Genomic DNA, 17,576 nt, shown 5'->3' with positions numbered 1-17,576 from the left:
CCTATGCGCTTCCCTTACCCGAAAGTACTATCCAGATGACCTTTGAATTTCCCCAAACTGTCGGCCTCTACCACCCATGAAGGCAACTTATTCCAGTAATTTATAACTCGCTGGCTAAAATAAAACTTCCTGCAGTCCAATCTAAACATTTCCCCGCGTAACTTGAATTTATGTCCCCTAGTTCTAGCATCATTTATAATCTTGAAAATTTTGTTCTCATTCATTTTACTGATGCCTCTCAGAGCCTTAAACACCTCAATCAAATCTCCTCTAAGGTGTCTAGTTTCCAAACTCTGCAACCCACATATTCGAAGTCTTTCTTCATAAGGACGCCCTTTTGCCGATCTCACCAGGCGAGTTACCCTTCTTTGCACCCTTTCAAGAAGCTCGATGTCTTTCTTTAGGTGCGGTCTCCATACTTGAACACAGTATTCCAAGTGTGGTCTAACATAGGCCTTATATAATGGGATTATCACGTCCCTATCTCTACTTACAAAAGTTCGATAGATCATCGATAGGACACCATGGGCCTTCCTTGCAACCTGTTTACAATGCTCAGAGAATTTCATGTCTGACCGTATCGTAACACCCAAGTCCCTTTCCTCCAGTACTGGGTTTAGTTGAACTCCACCAAGTGAATAAGTTATTTTGGGATTACTGTTTCCCAGGTGTAATACCTTACACTTTGTTGGATTAAAGCACAGCTGCCATTTTTCTGACCATTCTTGAAGTCTATCCAGGTCTCTCTGAAGAAGCTCAGCTTGACAGTGATCATTAACTACTCTACCAATTTTAACATCATCTGCAAATTTAGACATCACGCCCTCTATCCCTTCATCAATGTCGTTTATGAAAATTAAAAACAACAGTGGTCCTAATACTGATCCTTGGGGAACCCCACTTCTTACATCAACCCAATCTGAGGAATAGCCATTTATCACAACCCTCTGCCTCCTGCCCTGAAGCCATCCTTCTATCCATCTAAGGATTTTCCCAGTGATTCCAACCTGTTCCAGCTTATAAAGCAACCGCTCATGTGGGACTGAGTCAAAAGCTTTGCTGAAATCTAAATAAACAATGTCGAAATTATTCCCTAAATCTAGCTCGTGAGTGACCCTTTCGAAATAGCGAACCAGATTTGTTAAACATGATTTTCCCTTTACAAAACCATGCTGAGTATCCTTGAGAATTTCAATTCTATCCAAATGATCCTGAATTCCACCCTTGATCAATGCCTCCATGATTTTCCCTACTACTGAAGTCAGACTGACAGGTCGATAATTTCCCACTTCACTTTTAGAGCCACCCTTATGTATGGGAGATACATTTGCACTTTTCCAATCCAAGGGAATCTCCCCAGAGTCTAGTGATGCTCGCATAACCAGCCTCAGTGGTTCAATGCACTCGCTTGCCGCCTCTCTCAAGATTATAGGGTATATTCCATCAACTCCAGGAGCCTTACTAGTCTGTAGGCTTGAAAGTTTTTTCATTAAATAATCTTGCGAAATTTCAATATCATTAATTACATATTTTTTAACTTCGCTCCCACAATTTCCCATTGCCACAAAAGGCTTTTCATTTGTAAATATCGATGCAAAATAACTGTTGAGTTCATCTGCAACGGCAGCTGGTGTATTTATTACTATCCCCTTTCCCTTACGTAAAGGTCCGATCTGGTTTGTCCTGCTCTTCTTGGCATTTATATATGTGAAGAATTCTTTATCCCCCCTCTAGTCCGACTGGATATATTTGATGAAATCCATGTGTCTCGCATTTGTCTAGACCAAATTGCATCCTGATATCATACTACACTCTTTGGTGATCTGGAATAGCTTTTAAAGCCAATTCTCGGTTACGGCACAGAGTTTGATGCAATTCAAGTACACCAGGTGAGATAGGGTGTACAGGTTCTTCTTCCCATCTTTTAATGTATATCTGTACTTATTATTATTAGCCATATGGTGCAAGGAAGCTTGAGGCTTATGCTGAACCAGCCAAAAGAAAATCTGAGTTACCCTGGGACCAGAGAGAGAGAGAGAGAGAGAGAGAGAGAGAGAGAGAGATAGGAAAATAGTGGACTCGGGCATCTCCCTGGATGATTTTTATTAAGATATTTTCTAATATGTATAAAAATAAAAAAAAAACTTAAAAATATTATTTAAGAAATTTCTAGAATATTCCAAAAAAGTGTGGAAGACTCATGAATGTGGTAGAACATTCCAAAAGATTCCTGAATGTGGCAGAACGTTGTAGATGATTCTAGAAAGTGGAAGTATTGTTTCAATATTATAGAAGAATTTAGTAGATAGCTCATAAAATAAAAACTATAATTGTAGTGTAAAGGTATCGATTTAATTGTATTTCGTATTGTCTACCTCTCATATTATTGACTACCTTCACAACGAGTTACCATGTATTGCACTACCTCGAATAAGTAACGCTTCACTAATAGAGAAGACTATTGTTACTTATTCTCAGTGGGCACCACCACCCATACGGCACCGTTTCAAGGCTTGTTGGCCTATCCTTGGTGGATGGGCAAGTACTCTGGTGTTGCAGCATATACTATAAAATATCGGTGTAAATACACCGATATTTTGTAGTATATTTTAAGCTCATATCGTTTTATGACTTGTGCATTTATATTTTAATATTAGAAGAATTTAGATAATTCTAAAGTGCTTTTGGGATAATATAAATTGAGGATTTGGGATAATATAAATTTTATATTATCCCAAATTATATTTGGGATAATATAAATTGTCTGCATCCACTGTAAATCTTCGTCCAATCAACATTGGACAATTGAAGGTGGTAAAATGTACTGTAGTTGGATGAATCCAAGTGTTAAATTTTTGGATCCAAGAGTAGAGTTTATGTGAGATGATGGACTGAAAAATAGAGTGGTGCTACATTGTTTAGTGCCTACTGTCAATCATGGTGGTGGTTTCATCATTACCTGGCGTCGCTTCTGTTTTCTGAAGCGGGTTACATCGTCGGGATTGAAGGAATTTAAGAAAAGAAGCCTTTAAAGAAATTCTTGAACATAATGCAATGTCCTCTGCACTTCGACTTTACTTTACAACAAGATAATAGCTCGAAGCACAGCTCTAAGCTATGCAGGGACCTTCTTTTATGGGTTCATCTAAACCCTCATCAGTCCGTGAAATCTGCCCATCTTCATAAAATTTATAGGAAACATTTCAGATCGCGTTGAACAATGTTATTCAATTCACTATAATAAAATTAAGGGTATGTTGATGAGGAATCAGTATAGTTGTTAATATTAATCATTTCAATATTGTTTGTCGTAAAGTTTTCAATGTTTAATAAAAAATCTTAAAATACTTAATGTGTGTTATTATTTATTTTTTTATATTAAACCTTACATTGTCATTAGTATCAGTAGTGGCAAACGATGCAAGGAAACTAACTTATAGAGCATTAGCAAAAAAAGACCTTCTTGTTTCACCTATCCACTCCCTTCAACAGTTTATCTCTAGTTCTTCCTTGAATTTATTGAGGCAAAAAAACCTATCCACTCCCTTCAACAGTTTATCTCTAGTTCTTCCTTGAATTTATTGAGGCAAAAAAACAATTTCCACAACATTAGATATATTTTCATCCGTTTCGACATCTTTAGATATATTTCTCATATGCGTAATCTGTGCAAGAGGAAGAATCCCATCAGTACTGAGCTTTCTCAATCCATTCAAATTCTGCAACACCTCGATCGGATCGCCTGTCAGGTGCCTAATCTCCAGACGCTGCAATTTGCATTGCGGCTCAGCCTTTCTTGATAAGAGCACCCCTTTGTTTCCCCCTCGCCAATCTCATTTCCCTTCTCTGTACCCGATCTAGCAGCTCAACATCCTTCATAAACTGTTGTCATACACTGTGATTCCAAACTTTTAGGCAGGAGTGTACATCGTATATATTATAATATTTAACCCCAGGGGCTCACCTCTGGTGAGTATGGACTTGTTTATGTCAAGACCATTGGCGCACCAATGGTCTTGAGCTGGTTATCATCATTCTTCTCTTTCTTGGTGATTCCTTTCTACTTCTCTCTCTCTCGGCGTAACTCGAATTTTTTTTTTAAGCCTCAGGCTTCCTTGCACCATATGGCTAATAATTATAATAATATACTACTCCCAACTCACTAGGTGGCGTAGCACGTTGATAATTATGGTTCCAATCGTACGGTGTAGTGTTTTTGCTCGTGTGGTGAGCTTTTGTATTCCTTTCAAAAATTTGATATGTGATCAGTTAATTATTTGGTTGCGTTTGCAAAATAGGGTGCTTATACTAGGGAGTAAAGCTATTCGCATCCTTTTAGGTATCATGCAGATTTTAAGTGAATTCCATGCTGCTTTGTTTAGAGTTACTACACACCTGTTAGAAGTACACAAACTTCCTAATGGGATTTGTTGGTTCCAGCCGTTATTTCTGAATTTTAGTCTTTATTTTTTCGAAATCCTGACAAACAAACAACTTGCCTTTACATATTACAAGACTAAATTTATACCTCAGGCGGGGGACTAATTGGTATAAACAAGATGAGGCCCTCCTGATTTTTCATCGGTACCGGAATGATCAGTGACGTGTGCCAGAACGTGTTTGTTATGCACAGTGGCGAATTCAGGGTAGGGGCACTGGGGAACATGTTCCCCTATCGTTTTTCGTGAAATATACATCAATCGTTTAAATTCGCTTTAGCTACAAAATTTTTTATTTTTTATTTTTAAATCTATTTTTGCATTGTGGCTTAGCAATTTTCAACTGACTGCAGTTGGCAACGCTGATGCTGAGGCGCCTCCGTAGCCTGGTGGGCAGGAGCGGCAGTGCATAGCACACTCTTCTTGATTAGACTGGGGTTCGAGCCTGTGACCACCAAATACGGAGGATGTGGAAAGGTCAGGGAATGACCACCGCATATCCTCGGAGCAATATGGCCTTAGTAACCCCAATTCACAAAGGAGGATCAAAGGCTGACACAAGTAATTATAGACCTGTTAATTTAACTTCGGTTCCAGGAAAATTAATGGAGGCACTGGTTAAAGAAGCACTGCAGGATCATCTAGACAAGAATTCAGTTATAGCTCAGACACAGCATGGTTTTGTTAAGGGCAGGTCTTGTCTGACCAGTTTGATTGGATACTATGATGTAGTCACAAAAGAACTGGATGCAGGGAATAACTTTGATATTATATATTTGGATCTTAGAAAGGCTTTTGATACTGTTGCACATGGAAGACTGCTGCACAAATTGGAGCAGTGTGGCATTGCAGGCAAATTGCTGCTATGGATAAAGGGATGGTTGAGTGGCAGAAGACAGAGAGTGGTAATCAATGGACACTGCTCAACGTGGACTAATGTTATTAGTGGAGTTCCTCAGGGTTCGGTGTTGGGTCCATTGTTGTTTTCTGTATTTATAAATGATATTGATGATGGTATATCAAGCTTAATGTCCAAGTTTGCAGACGATACAAAGGTTGGCAGGGTTGTTAAGGACACTAGTGATGCTATGCTGCTGCAACAGGATCTGGAAAGGTTGAGCAGATGGGCTGAGAGGTGGAAAATGAAGTTTAACATTGACAAATGTTAAGTACTACATGTGGGAAACAGTAACCCCAGATCAACGTATCAACTCTGTGGTACTACGCTGACAGTGGTAGAGAATGAAAAGGACCTGGGGGTAATTGTGCAGGCAGATATGAAGTTCTCTGAGCAGTGCAGACGAGCTGCAAGAGTAGCTCATGGTGTCTTGTCAATGATATACAGGAATTTTTCTAGCAGGGATAGGGATGTGATTATTCCCTTGTATAAGGCATTGGTCAGGCCACACCTTGAGTACTGTATACAGGTCTGGAGGCCTCATTTCAAGAAGGATGTAGAGCTCCTGGAATGAGTACAGAGAAGGGCAACAAGATTAGTGAATGGAACAAAGGGTTGCTCTTACGAAGAAAGGCTTAAGTTTTGCAAATTACAGTCTGGAGACTAGGCATCGGCGAGGTGATCTGATAGAGGTGTATAAGGCTTTGAATGGCTTGAGCATGCTCAATGCCAATGGGATTCTTCCTCTTGCTCAGAATAATCGCCTGAGAGGGCATAAATTCAAATTGAGGAAGGACGGATGTTTGATAGATGTGCGGAAATTTGCCTTTAGCCAGCGGTCAGTTGGTTTGTGGAATAGACTTCCATCATTTGTTGTTGAAGTTGATAGCCTAAACAAATTTAAGGCTCAGCTGGACAGGTATTTCGAACGAACGGAGGGGTGAAATGGGAGTAGTGGTTGTCTTTTTTTTTTTTGGCTGATGCTGAATAAGCTTGCTTTCTTGCATCATATACCTCTATTAATGCTAATGCTAATTGCTAATGCTCCTAAAAACTAAACAACAACAGCTGATGCTGATGTGATCGACACTTCAGTTCGAGGCATCACGCAGTTTGTTCGTGCATAATGTTTACTTCAAAGTAATTCAGGCTAGCTGTGTGCCTATGTCCGCCAGTCGCATTATTTTTGAGTGTCATATTTGTTTTGTTCTGTGCATTATTTTGTGCCTTGTTTGTGCACAAACAAGGCACACAATGGTGTCCCCCCCTGTGCTCCTGTAATTTTTTTCTGAATCTGCCATTATATGACAAGATGTTAGGGGGGGGGGAAGCCTGACCTCAGGTCAGCCAGAAGTATTGTTACACAACTGAAGAACTAAAAGCATCTAAGATAGACGGATTTAGTGATGGAGTCTGTGGCATCGATGAAAAATCAGCAGGACTGTATATTGTTTATGTCATATAGTCCTCCGCTTGAGGTATAAATTTATTCTCGTAATGTGTAATGGCTCTGATGGATGAAAACAAAATTGAAACAATACAAAAAATATCAAAAAAAAAAAAAAAATCGAAACCGGGATAAATTATATAAATCACAGGCATTAAAATACCATTTTCAATTCAGTGTAAAAGCTAAAAATGAGCTTTTATAGTAATAAAAAAAAAAATTAAAAAAAACTATGTCTGACAGGCCACAAGAGCAGATGTGTTCCTTTTAGGGATGTGACAGAATGCTAAATATGACACTGTATCATGTGAAGCTAAATTGTCTGTCTGATACAATGAAAGTTATTGCCTGTGGTGCTCCTCTCTAGTAGCACAGTGCATGTATTCACCATCCCCCCCACACTGGGTGGAGAAAAAGCCCAGGTTCAAATCCTCTTAATGATATGAAGAATATTCTAGGCATTTTCACAATTTAGCTCAGTTAGTTATTTCTAGACAATGGTTGCATGGTTCTTTCCTCTTGGTAACTGGTTTTTCATCCACAAATTGACCACAGAACACAAAATTTACAGACATGTGTGGTGGAATATAGTTGAAGTAACTAATGCACCTAAAACACTACAGTAATAACAACAGGGACCCTCTCCCACTAGATACTCACACATCAACATACTGTTTTATACAGAATGTACCTTGAAAAGTAAATAAACATATTATGAAGGGGGTACTAGAATTCCATTTTTATACTTTAGTTTTATATATTTTTGGATTTTTTAAATTTTTTCCAGTGTTCCATTGCCCTCTTAATGTGTTTCTGACACTCCATATGAAGATGCATAATTTTTTTTTTTTACTGAAATATTGATACAGATGCCCTCCTCTCTCATTTTTATGTGTTTCATTTTTATACATTTCATTTTTATGTATATTATGTGTATTCTGGTGATGCTGACACTTAAAATAAGCCGGAATATTTGTGTTTATGTGTATGCATATACACATGCATATAACATAAAAAAGAGGTAGGCAGAATGGAAAAGTGCAGTAAATAAGCAAAGAAACAAACAAATAAACAAGGACAATAGTTGAACCAAGATAAAAATAAAGGGGGATGTGGAAGGAGTATTTATATAAAATGTTAAATATATTAAATAGAAGAAAAATGTAGCCAGGATTACAAGCCAATAAACAACAAATTTAGACTGGTGCCCAACCCAAACAGTGCCGAAGCCAAAATAGTGTGAAATATCACAAATAAAATACAGTAAACTAGCCGCATAAGAAAAATTGATATATAAAACAAACAAAATAGGAATACAGGAAAAAGATAAATATATATATAAATTTATATATATATATATATATATAAAATTTAACGTGCAGAATAATGTTATTTAAATAATACCAAGCTTCCTTTGTTATTTTTTTCTTATTGAGTAATTATTGATTTAACTGATTGAATGTGTTAAAGCTAAATTTCTTTTAATGTTGTAGGCAGTAACTTATTAGTGGTATGGATCGAGATAAAAATAAAGGATTGAAAAGAGGCCCGACCTCAAAGGTTAAAGGTATGTAGATTATATATATACCATTGTGTATTTATCGTATATTTTGGTATTATATATGATGACATCAACTAAAATTGTTTTTTTTTAAACAAAATATTTATATAGTTACTGCAGATCATATGAATAGTAATCATCACATATGAATAGTAATCTGCAGATCATATAAATTACTTAATGATGATTATCATACTTGGTTGACCTTTTTGTTTTAAGAATTTTATGTGCATAGAGGACTGTATCTGAGACCAGGTATTTTTATCAACTTGTAAAAATTTTGATCACTTTTTCGGTGCATTCAAAAATGCCCAAAGTAGCCATTCATCATGTCTGTCCAGGTGTGTAACAGCTCTATTTTAAGTGTGCTGATTTTTGTAATAAAATTATATTTTAGTTATTAGAAAGATTTAAGTCATTCCAAATTTCATTAAAATGTGGCAGATAGAAATATTAATGTGTGTGTGTCTTAGGTTTTCAGGCATTACTTAATAAGGTAATGCCTGAATTCTGGTTTATGGAAAGAGTTTTAGGCCAATTTCAATTTCATAGTTCCCATATCCTCCATTTTCCTGTAGAAATCTACACATATAAATTAAAGTATATTTGGATGGTTTTTCATATAAATGAAAGTATGTTTGAGTACACTCACAGGTAGATTACTTTGAATGTGATTGCAAAACATAATTGATAAATTCATAAAATTTTATATTGATTTAGTCCTTATAAATATTTTTGGATAACCTTAAGTTCTGGAAGTAAATTGACATGAAGAAATTGGAATACCTTATATAATGGAACTTACCTCCTTACTGCTTTCATACGGTTAGGATGAGATTAGGTTAGAAAGAATGGGTTAAAAAATTTATTAAAATGAAATCCCATAGAGGAAGTATACCCTTGTCTAATGTTCATTATGGAGAATTGTTCTGTGTTTAAAATCATACTGCAGAACCAAGAGGTCACTAATACAATCAATGGAGCTGAAATTCTTAATCCCATTGGTAGACCATATATTTGTTTATAAATATCTGAAATAAATCTAATGAGGAAAGATGTGAGTATGATAATATTATCCATGGAAAGAGTCGTGTGTTTTTTTAAAGCTAGTATCACATGTTAGCCATTCTTTAAGATTAGATATTGTGTAATCTACATCAACATTGGTGTATAATTACACAATATCAAATAACATTAAAATGTTTGTGTTGGATAATTTAATGTTGCTAATTAACATATAAACATGGGCTGTATTAAGTACTCTGAACTCCAAAAATTTTGTAACGGAGATATGATTTTGATGACGTAATAAGATAAATTAGCAAAGGCGGAGTGTCTGTACGATACAATGGGTCAGACATTAAAATAGATTAAAGAGTCCTCCGATAATAAAACAATCAGTTACCAGTATAAAAATAGTTGTACCTTATCATTTTCAACTTGACAGATTAACTTAAAGATGCATTCTCTAACACCGACCTTACTTTAGTTTTTTCGTCCTACAATAAAATTAACATATACTTTAACAATTACAAAGATACCTTTAAACACAGTATTCAAGACACTAAAAACATATGTATTTTATTCCTTATTAACAGGAATGTAACACATTTTATATAGCTAGTACCACATAGTATTAGGGTCAGGCGCCACCTAATACCACAAAAAAACCAAACTATTATTTTTAAGCTACCCAAATAATTAAATTCATCTGCCGTGCTGTTTGTCTTATGTCTGTTAATTGCATGTGTTCTATGGTCGATTTGTCTGTTTTGCTGGACGAAAATTTTCTTTCTTGCATCATATGCCTCTACTAATGCTAAAAAAACCCAGTTTCTGGGGGGGAAAACCTTGCTATCTATGCCTGAGACCGACTAACTCAGCCACAGAGTGAAAAAAGCCCATTAAAGTTCCTCACATCATCGACGGGATTCAAACCCAGGCCTTTTCCATCCAGTGTAGGGAGGACAGGGATGATATCACTGTGCTACCCGCGCAGACCACCTAGTACCACAGTTAAATATGGCACCTCCAACATATCCAATAGCGGAGCTTATTATCACCAAGTCAGCTTACAGAGTATCATAGAACTGAACTCAGCCAACACATCCAAATAACATCCCACCAACCTCAGATTAACTCTGCCATAATGTTAGTTAAATTTCTTCTAGTTATAAATTAACCATCTATGAAGCATTAGTTAATATATTAAATAAATTAACCACCTTGAAGAAACAATACAGTTTTCAGTTATCAATACTGAACTACCTACAACCTTTTCATTAATATGGCATTTAAATAATATAAAATTCTCAATGTACATGTCTAAGTTGCACCATAGGAACTGTTTGTTTGTTATTTGGTTTTTAGGAGCATTAGCAACTAAGGCCATATTGCTCCAGGGATATGCGGTGGTCATTCCCTGACCTTTCCGCATCCTCCGTATTTGGTGGTCACGGGCTCGCTCCGGTCTAATCAAGAAGCGTGTGCTACGCACTGCTGCTCCTGCTCACCTGGATACAGAGATGCCACCGTGGGAACTAAGACATATTCAAAACACTCTTTCCTCTTATCATTCACAAACCAACTGATGATGTTTTTTGAAAGTTCACCATTCGAACCCTTGGTTCTGCAGTATGGTTTTAAACGCAGACCAATTCTCCATAACGAACATTAGAGAAAGGTGCTCTTTCCTCAACGGGGTTTCATTTTAATAAGTTTTTAATGCTTATATTCTTTCTAATTTAATCTCATTTTAACAGTAAGGAGGTAAGTTCTGTTGTGTAAGATATTCCAATTTCTTCATGTTATTGATTTAATCCTGAAACTTTGTTCTTCTACCTGTATCTGTGGGCAGATGTTAGTTATAAAGACATCAAGAACTGACTTTTCTATTAACAAAAATATTGACATGTATTCACCATTGGTTGGGCTTGGTAATATGAATAAGAAATGGTTACAATTTCACTCTTCTGAATGTCTTTTGTTCATTAACCTACATTACTTCTTATCAAAATCGAATTGGAACCAAACTAATTAAGCTCTTTCTGAGCTACCCTTATATAGCCACCAACGTGCTACCCTGATTAGTGAAAATTGATTATTTTTTAATTTCATCAGAGATTTACAAATGATTCAGATTTAATTTGTAGTGTAAATCTTGTGAGTTTGGCATTTTTAGTAGTTGGGTCTTCACTTTGCTTTTGATGAGTACGGTAGGTCTCATTTGGTGTAGTAAATTGTAGGAGGCCATTAAGTAGTTCAGCTTGTTGTTGTCTTTGTGATTAATCAATACCATGGTTGTTCTGTGATGTGCATTGGATATTCTGATAGTTTTGTTTTTCTTGTGTTTTGCATGTGGTGAAATTCTAATTGTGATTTTTTTATATATCTCAGTTTGGTGGTGCAGTTTTTTTTTAAAGAAATGTTTCTTTAATGTATAATCAGTTTCTTTCCATCTGTTGGCCGAATTGGGGATCCTCTTGTGACCTCTCTTCCTTTGAGAGAGTACTGAATTCTATCGGTGAAAATACTTCTGGTGAAATTTTTAGTCCTTCAGAGAGGACTCTACCTCAGATAAGGATGAGTTGTCAATCACTGATACTGATCATTGGTTATCAAGGCCCTGGTGGGGAATGATTCTGATTCATGATTTTGGATTGACTTTTCTTCCAAAATTTCAGCACTTGCTTTTCTGATTATGAGTCCTATATTTTTTTCATAAAATTGGCTGTATTTGGCCTCTAAATGATCCTAATATGTTATTTTAAGTTAGGTGACAGGAATTTGTTTCACTGATTTCAAATAATAGCTAACTCTATGGGATAGTAGTGAATCCATGGGAAAGTTACTAACAAACACTTGTAATTATAGAATAATAGATTTCACTGGATTTTTTCTCTACAAAAAAGCAAACATACCTTGGGATATCTAATTACTTTTGATACATGTTTTATCAAGATATTTTGATAACTTACTGCAGTGGCGGATTTCCACACTTAAATGGGGACTCTTAAATAGAGGGTGCCTCAAACTCAGGTCTCAAAAAAAAAATAAAATTGTTCCATTTTTAATATTTACACTCATCATTATTACCGTTACTGAATAAAACTATAATTTAATATGAGAAGTTAGTAAACTCTTATGCGAATATCCCTACATATTATAGGAAATATCTATGCGAACTAAGTGAATCTGAAGTAGATACGTATTATCATTAATGCTTAGTTGTGCTATTTTTTCATTTAAACATTAGTTAAAATATGTATGAAAGAATTGCGCAACCAAAATGATTAAAACTGCAACATCAAATCTAGAGCGCGTGCTATAGTAAAAACGTGCACGTAGAATGTGGTGGTACTGAAAATATTTAGAGGGGGGGGCCTCGAAATTGAATTGCGCCTGGGGCCTCTCAAGTGCTAAATCCGCCACAGACTTACTGAACAAATCAGGCAAGTATAATTTCAAAAAGTTTATGTATTCTTTTCTAGATTGATTATGCATTATATAGCAGTAATTTATTGAAATCAAATTGTATTGAAAGTTCTGTGTGTGTGTATGCATGCCTTGATAACTGTAGTTTTCTGATTTTATTGCTGTAGATTAAACTTTGCCTTTCTAGTCATATAAGTTAGTCAGCTTTCTGTTGCAGCATTCCACCAAGAACATAGAGGAATATATACACTTTTTGTTTGCATTAATTTTGTCACATTGCCAGATCTTAGTTGAAATTTAGAGGATGTCTGTTGCTTAGACTGTAATGGTTTGTCTTATTTTATATTTGTAGTCAGCTTTTAAAAGAATGCCTACTGAATAATAATTAGGCAGATTTATTGCCAGCCTTATGCTTTTAAAACCATTTCTAAATGATCTGAATGGATTTCCTCATCCTTGCTTGGTCTTTCTCTCTTTTAAAAATTGTGCACTATAGCCAGTGTAGCTTATCTGCCATTAAACACCCATAAAACACACACATGAAGCATATGAAATCAATTGAGATAATGAGTAGCCATTTGCTTTGATATTTAAAGGTAAAAGGAACAGAGTTCATAACTGTTTGCAATCTTATTACCAAACCAGTTGATGAGAAAGTGTGAAGTTGAACCCATTAAATCAGGTATACATTTTTTTTTTTTTTTGAAATCACTGGATGATCTTTCTTTCTTTTTATTGTTAAAGCATTTTTTCCCCCATTTTTTGATACAATGTATATATGCATTCTTTTACAGCTCTAGTTTCTCTATTTTATTGGTGCAGGTTAAAGCATGCCTTTTTAGTCACAAAGGTTGCCTATCTTTCTGCTGTAGCATTCTACCACAAGTGTTTTACTATGTGTTTTGTTTTTTCTGCTAACACACCTCAAAGACAATGCTGCATGGCCTTGTGATGTATGTTGCTTATTGCATTTCTGTCCATCATCATTGATAATGTCAAATTTAATTCATATAAATTATTGAACATTTAGCATTATGGTGAAAGAAAGGAAGCTTATACAGCTTCAGCCAAAAAAAAAAAACAAAATCCCATTTTGTATATCCATTCGCTCTAAAAGTTTGTCCAGTTCTTCCTTGAATTTATTTAAGCTATCAACTTCCACAAAGACAGGTGGAAATCTGTTCCAGCAATTGACTATCTGCTGGCTAAAGGTAAATTTCTGCACATCTGTTCTATAACTTTCTTTCCTCAATTTGAATTTGTGCCCCCTCAGGTTCATAATTTGAGCAAGAGGAAGAATTCCATCAGCATTGAGCCTGCACAACCCATTCAAGATCTTATACACCTCAATTAGATCACCTTGCAGGTGACTAGTCTCCAGACACTGCAATTTGCAGAACTTAAGCCTCTCTTGGTAACAAGGCTCCTTCGTTTCCCTCATCAATCTTGTTGCCCTTTTCTGTATATGCTCAAGTAACTCTACATCCTTCCTAAACTGAGGCCTCCAGACCTGTACGCAGTACTCAAGGCATGGCCTGACCATTGCCTTGTACAAAGGGATAATCACCTTTTCCCTACTAGCAAAATTCCTGTATATCATTACAAGACCCTACGACTTGCTCTGGCAATCTGTTTGCACTGCTCAGAAAACTTCATATCTGACTGCACAATTACCCCCAGGTCTTTTTCATTCTCTACCATCCTGAGTGTAGTTACTTCTAGCCATATGCAGTACTTTTCCTTTGTCAATGTTAAACTTCAGTTGCCACTTCTCAACACATCTGCTCAACTTTTTTAAATCCTGTTGCAGTAGCATACTTTCATTAGTAACCCTGCCAACCTTTGTATCATCTGCAAACTTGGACATTAAGCCTGATATACCTTCATCAGTATCATTGATATAAAAAATCAAAACAACAATGGGCCCAACACCGAACTCTGGGGGACTCCATTTGCTGAATTAAAATGTATAATAGAGCTGTATTTATGTGTACTGGTGTATAATGTCCAATTTGATGAATGTGTTAGTTTTAAAAAGCTAGCAGTAATAAATACCATAATTTTAATAACTGCTATAATTGATATATATATTACTGCAAGTATAACAGATCTGTGCTAATAATTTAAATTTTATTTTTCTGGTTGTATAGCTCCATATGTCTCTGACTTCATTGCCCTAGGTAAGTATTATTATACTCCTAAAATTAAACTTGATAACTTTGATTCTTTTACTGCTATTTATATATTAAATCATAATTTTAGTTTTTTGGTTCAGTTTTAACCAGTTACTACTCAGATGATCCAATTTAAACCAATGGACTTTTGCTTTTGGGGAGGGAATGGGGGTCATGATAGATAATTTACATACCCATCCATGCAATTTTACATGGATGGTATATACACTCCATATATAGGTATTGATTTATTAAATAAAGTGTGGGATGAATTTGTATATTGTACAGATATTTATTATGCAACCAGAGGAAAACCACACAGAACATTTAAAAGTTCTTGGACAGGTGTGACATATCTCGAATCCAGCACCTTCAAATTACCATCTGTCCTTCAGCAGCTACACAATTCTGTCAGCATTCACACAGTTGTTCAAACATTTTTTGAAGCCACTATATGCAACCTACTGCAACACCATTTTCAAACCTTTTGAGCCTCTCTTGCATCTCTCAAGCAACTCCCAGAAAAAGGATAAAATTGTATGGTTTCAGATTGGGAAAGTATGGTAGGCAGGGAACACTACCTTATCATGTTTAATGAGTTGCTTCATCTTGCAACTTCTGAACTCTTTGAAACTTGCAAAAACCCCTCCAACATTAGAACACATTCTAGGAAGCAGTAAATTTTGATGAACTTTCCCTGTTCATTCAACAAATACAGCGCTATACCTGCATCTCATTTGCCTTGATATTTAGATTGAAAGCTTTCTATCAAATGAATTATAGAAAGACCCATTTTGGCCTTTGTCCTTGTGTTGTTAAGCTCTCATATCAACAACATATTGAGTTACTTCTGCACAAACAGTTACCATTTTGCTGAGGCTTTATCATTCAGGAACATCAGTCTTTGGTCATCTAAATTTCAGGATCTTCAAATGAATTGTCTTTCATAGAGAGATATGTACCTCTCCTTGTTGGTTAACCCTCAAGAATAAATTTGTGGTATTTAGTACCCACTCAGTTGAAAAATTCTTCCAACATCACTTTTCCTTTTAAACAATCTTGCTGGAATTTCTAGAAACTGTCAACAAGAAGAATGATTTCCTCATGGAGAATTGCATTTATCTTGGGGATTGCAGGAAACACCAGGTTTTATCATCTGTTGCAGGTTATACAGTACAGAGAAAATGTGGAATCGTTGTGGTATTATACAAGCAGTGACTACTGATCACCATGAGGTCATTGCATTGTTCCTGCACCATCATTCTTGGTATGATGTCTTGACAAATGTAATTCATTAGATCATTACTGAGGATGGTTCCACACCTAGCAAGTAAAAGTTGGCATGTGCTGAAATTGTCTGTCATCTGACAGTGATCAGAACCAGGGATGGTTGCAGGATTTTTTAAAGGATGGAGCTAGCGCAGTGTTTTAGGGAATCTTTAAGCCTAATCATCATATAGTAGTAATAAAAATTCACATTATTTTGATCAAGGGGGAGATATATAGCCCCTTTAGTCCCTACTTGGCACTGCCCTTGATCAGAACATGCATCTTTCTATGCCTATTTTGCATTGCTCTCATTCTGTGATATTCCAGTTTTTTCAGTGTACAGTTGTTTTACAACAAATCACAATTTTCCAAACCTGTGATGCCATTCAAACACCATGAACTGATACATTAATTGTTTGCTGTACTCTCTTCAATGTATCTACAATGTTTCTGTTCACAGTCACTGCAAATTTTCTCACTTGTAACCTTTGATGCACTGTGCTCTCCTCTGGGGCCTATTAAAACCAACTAATACAGCAATGTAATATTTCTGCTAATGTTTGTAAGGGACATGCATGTATTATTATGTGCAGTAGGCTCACTCCAGTCTGCCTACCATGATGTCACTGTATTTTCTTTTCTTACAAAACTTTTCAAGCTACCTGATATTTAAAACTAATTAAGAATTTTTTACTGTGAATGTTTGTTTACTACTTAAAACAGACTCATACAGGTGTGCCATCAGTACACATAAAAGCTACGGAAAGTTGGAATGACAATTATTTCCCCCCCACCTCATACTCACTACTACAAACATGAACTGGAAACATGTCAGACCAATTTAGTACTCTGAGAATAATGGATGCCATGCCTTGTTGATGTTTGGTTCTGGTTAAGAAACCACCAGGAACAGGAGGATTAGTAATGTAATTATCATTGTATTATGAAACATTTTGATAATAACATTAGATGGTGAGTATTCAGTCAGTGTCAACTTACATTGTATGCTTTCAGGCTGCTGCAATATCAGGTTCAAATAATTTATTTCATCATAAATAATAAGTGACATTAGGATATCACCCTAAAGCTAATACTATAAAGTAATTATATAAAAAAAAAAACTAAGAAAAACAAGATCAAGGTACCTTAATTGAACTTATTTTGATTTACAAAGTAATTTTAAATTTTATTGACTTTAAATTTTTAAATTTTATTTTAAATTGCATGCAAAATCTTGTAAGTCAGTTTCATTAAGTTTTATTTGTGCCACCAAATATTTGCTATTGGAATTTAATTTGTTATTGAATATCTTTTAAAGTTTCTGTGTATCATCTACTTATTTCAATATATTATA

General features: G+C 35.6%; 1 protein-coding gene across 1 annotated transcript in view; it reads left to right on the top strand.

The window, feature by feature from the left end:
- Positions 1 to 4,248: 4,248 nt before the first annotated feature.
- The window catches only part of IntS1 (integrator complex subunit 1), a 194,235-nt gene continuing 180,907 nt past the window's right edge, over positions 4,249 to 17,576 (top strand). The window contains exons 1-3 of the mRNA XM_090373768.1: positions 4,249 to 4,339; positions 8,278 to 8,351; positions 14,930 to 14,959. Of these exons, the coding sequence (XP_090229894.1) occupies positions 8,297 to 8,351; positions 14,930 to 14,959 (85 nt within the window). The 5' untranslated portion in view covers positions 4,249 to 4,339; positions 8,278 to 8,296. The remainder of the gene's footprint in view (positions 4,340 to 8,277; positions 8,352 to 14,929; positions 14,960 to 17,576) is intronic.

Source organism: Mastigoproctus giganteus, chromosome 5 (assembly GCF_048544385.1).
Source record: "Mastigoproctus giganteus isolate SK-2022 chromosome 5, ASM4854438v1, whole genome shotgun sequence".
Taxonomy (NCBI): Eukaryota; Metazoa; Arthropoda; class Arachnida; order Uropygi; family Thelyphonidae; genus Mastigoproctus; species Mastigoproctus giganteus.
Note: the sequence above shows the minus strand (reverse complement) of the source record. Positions and strands in the feature narration are given on the sequence as shown.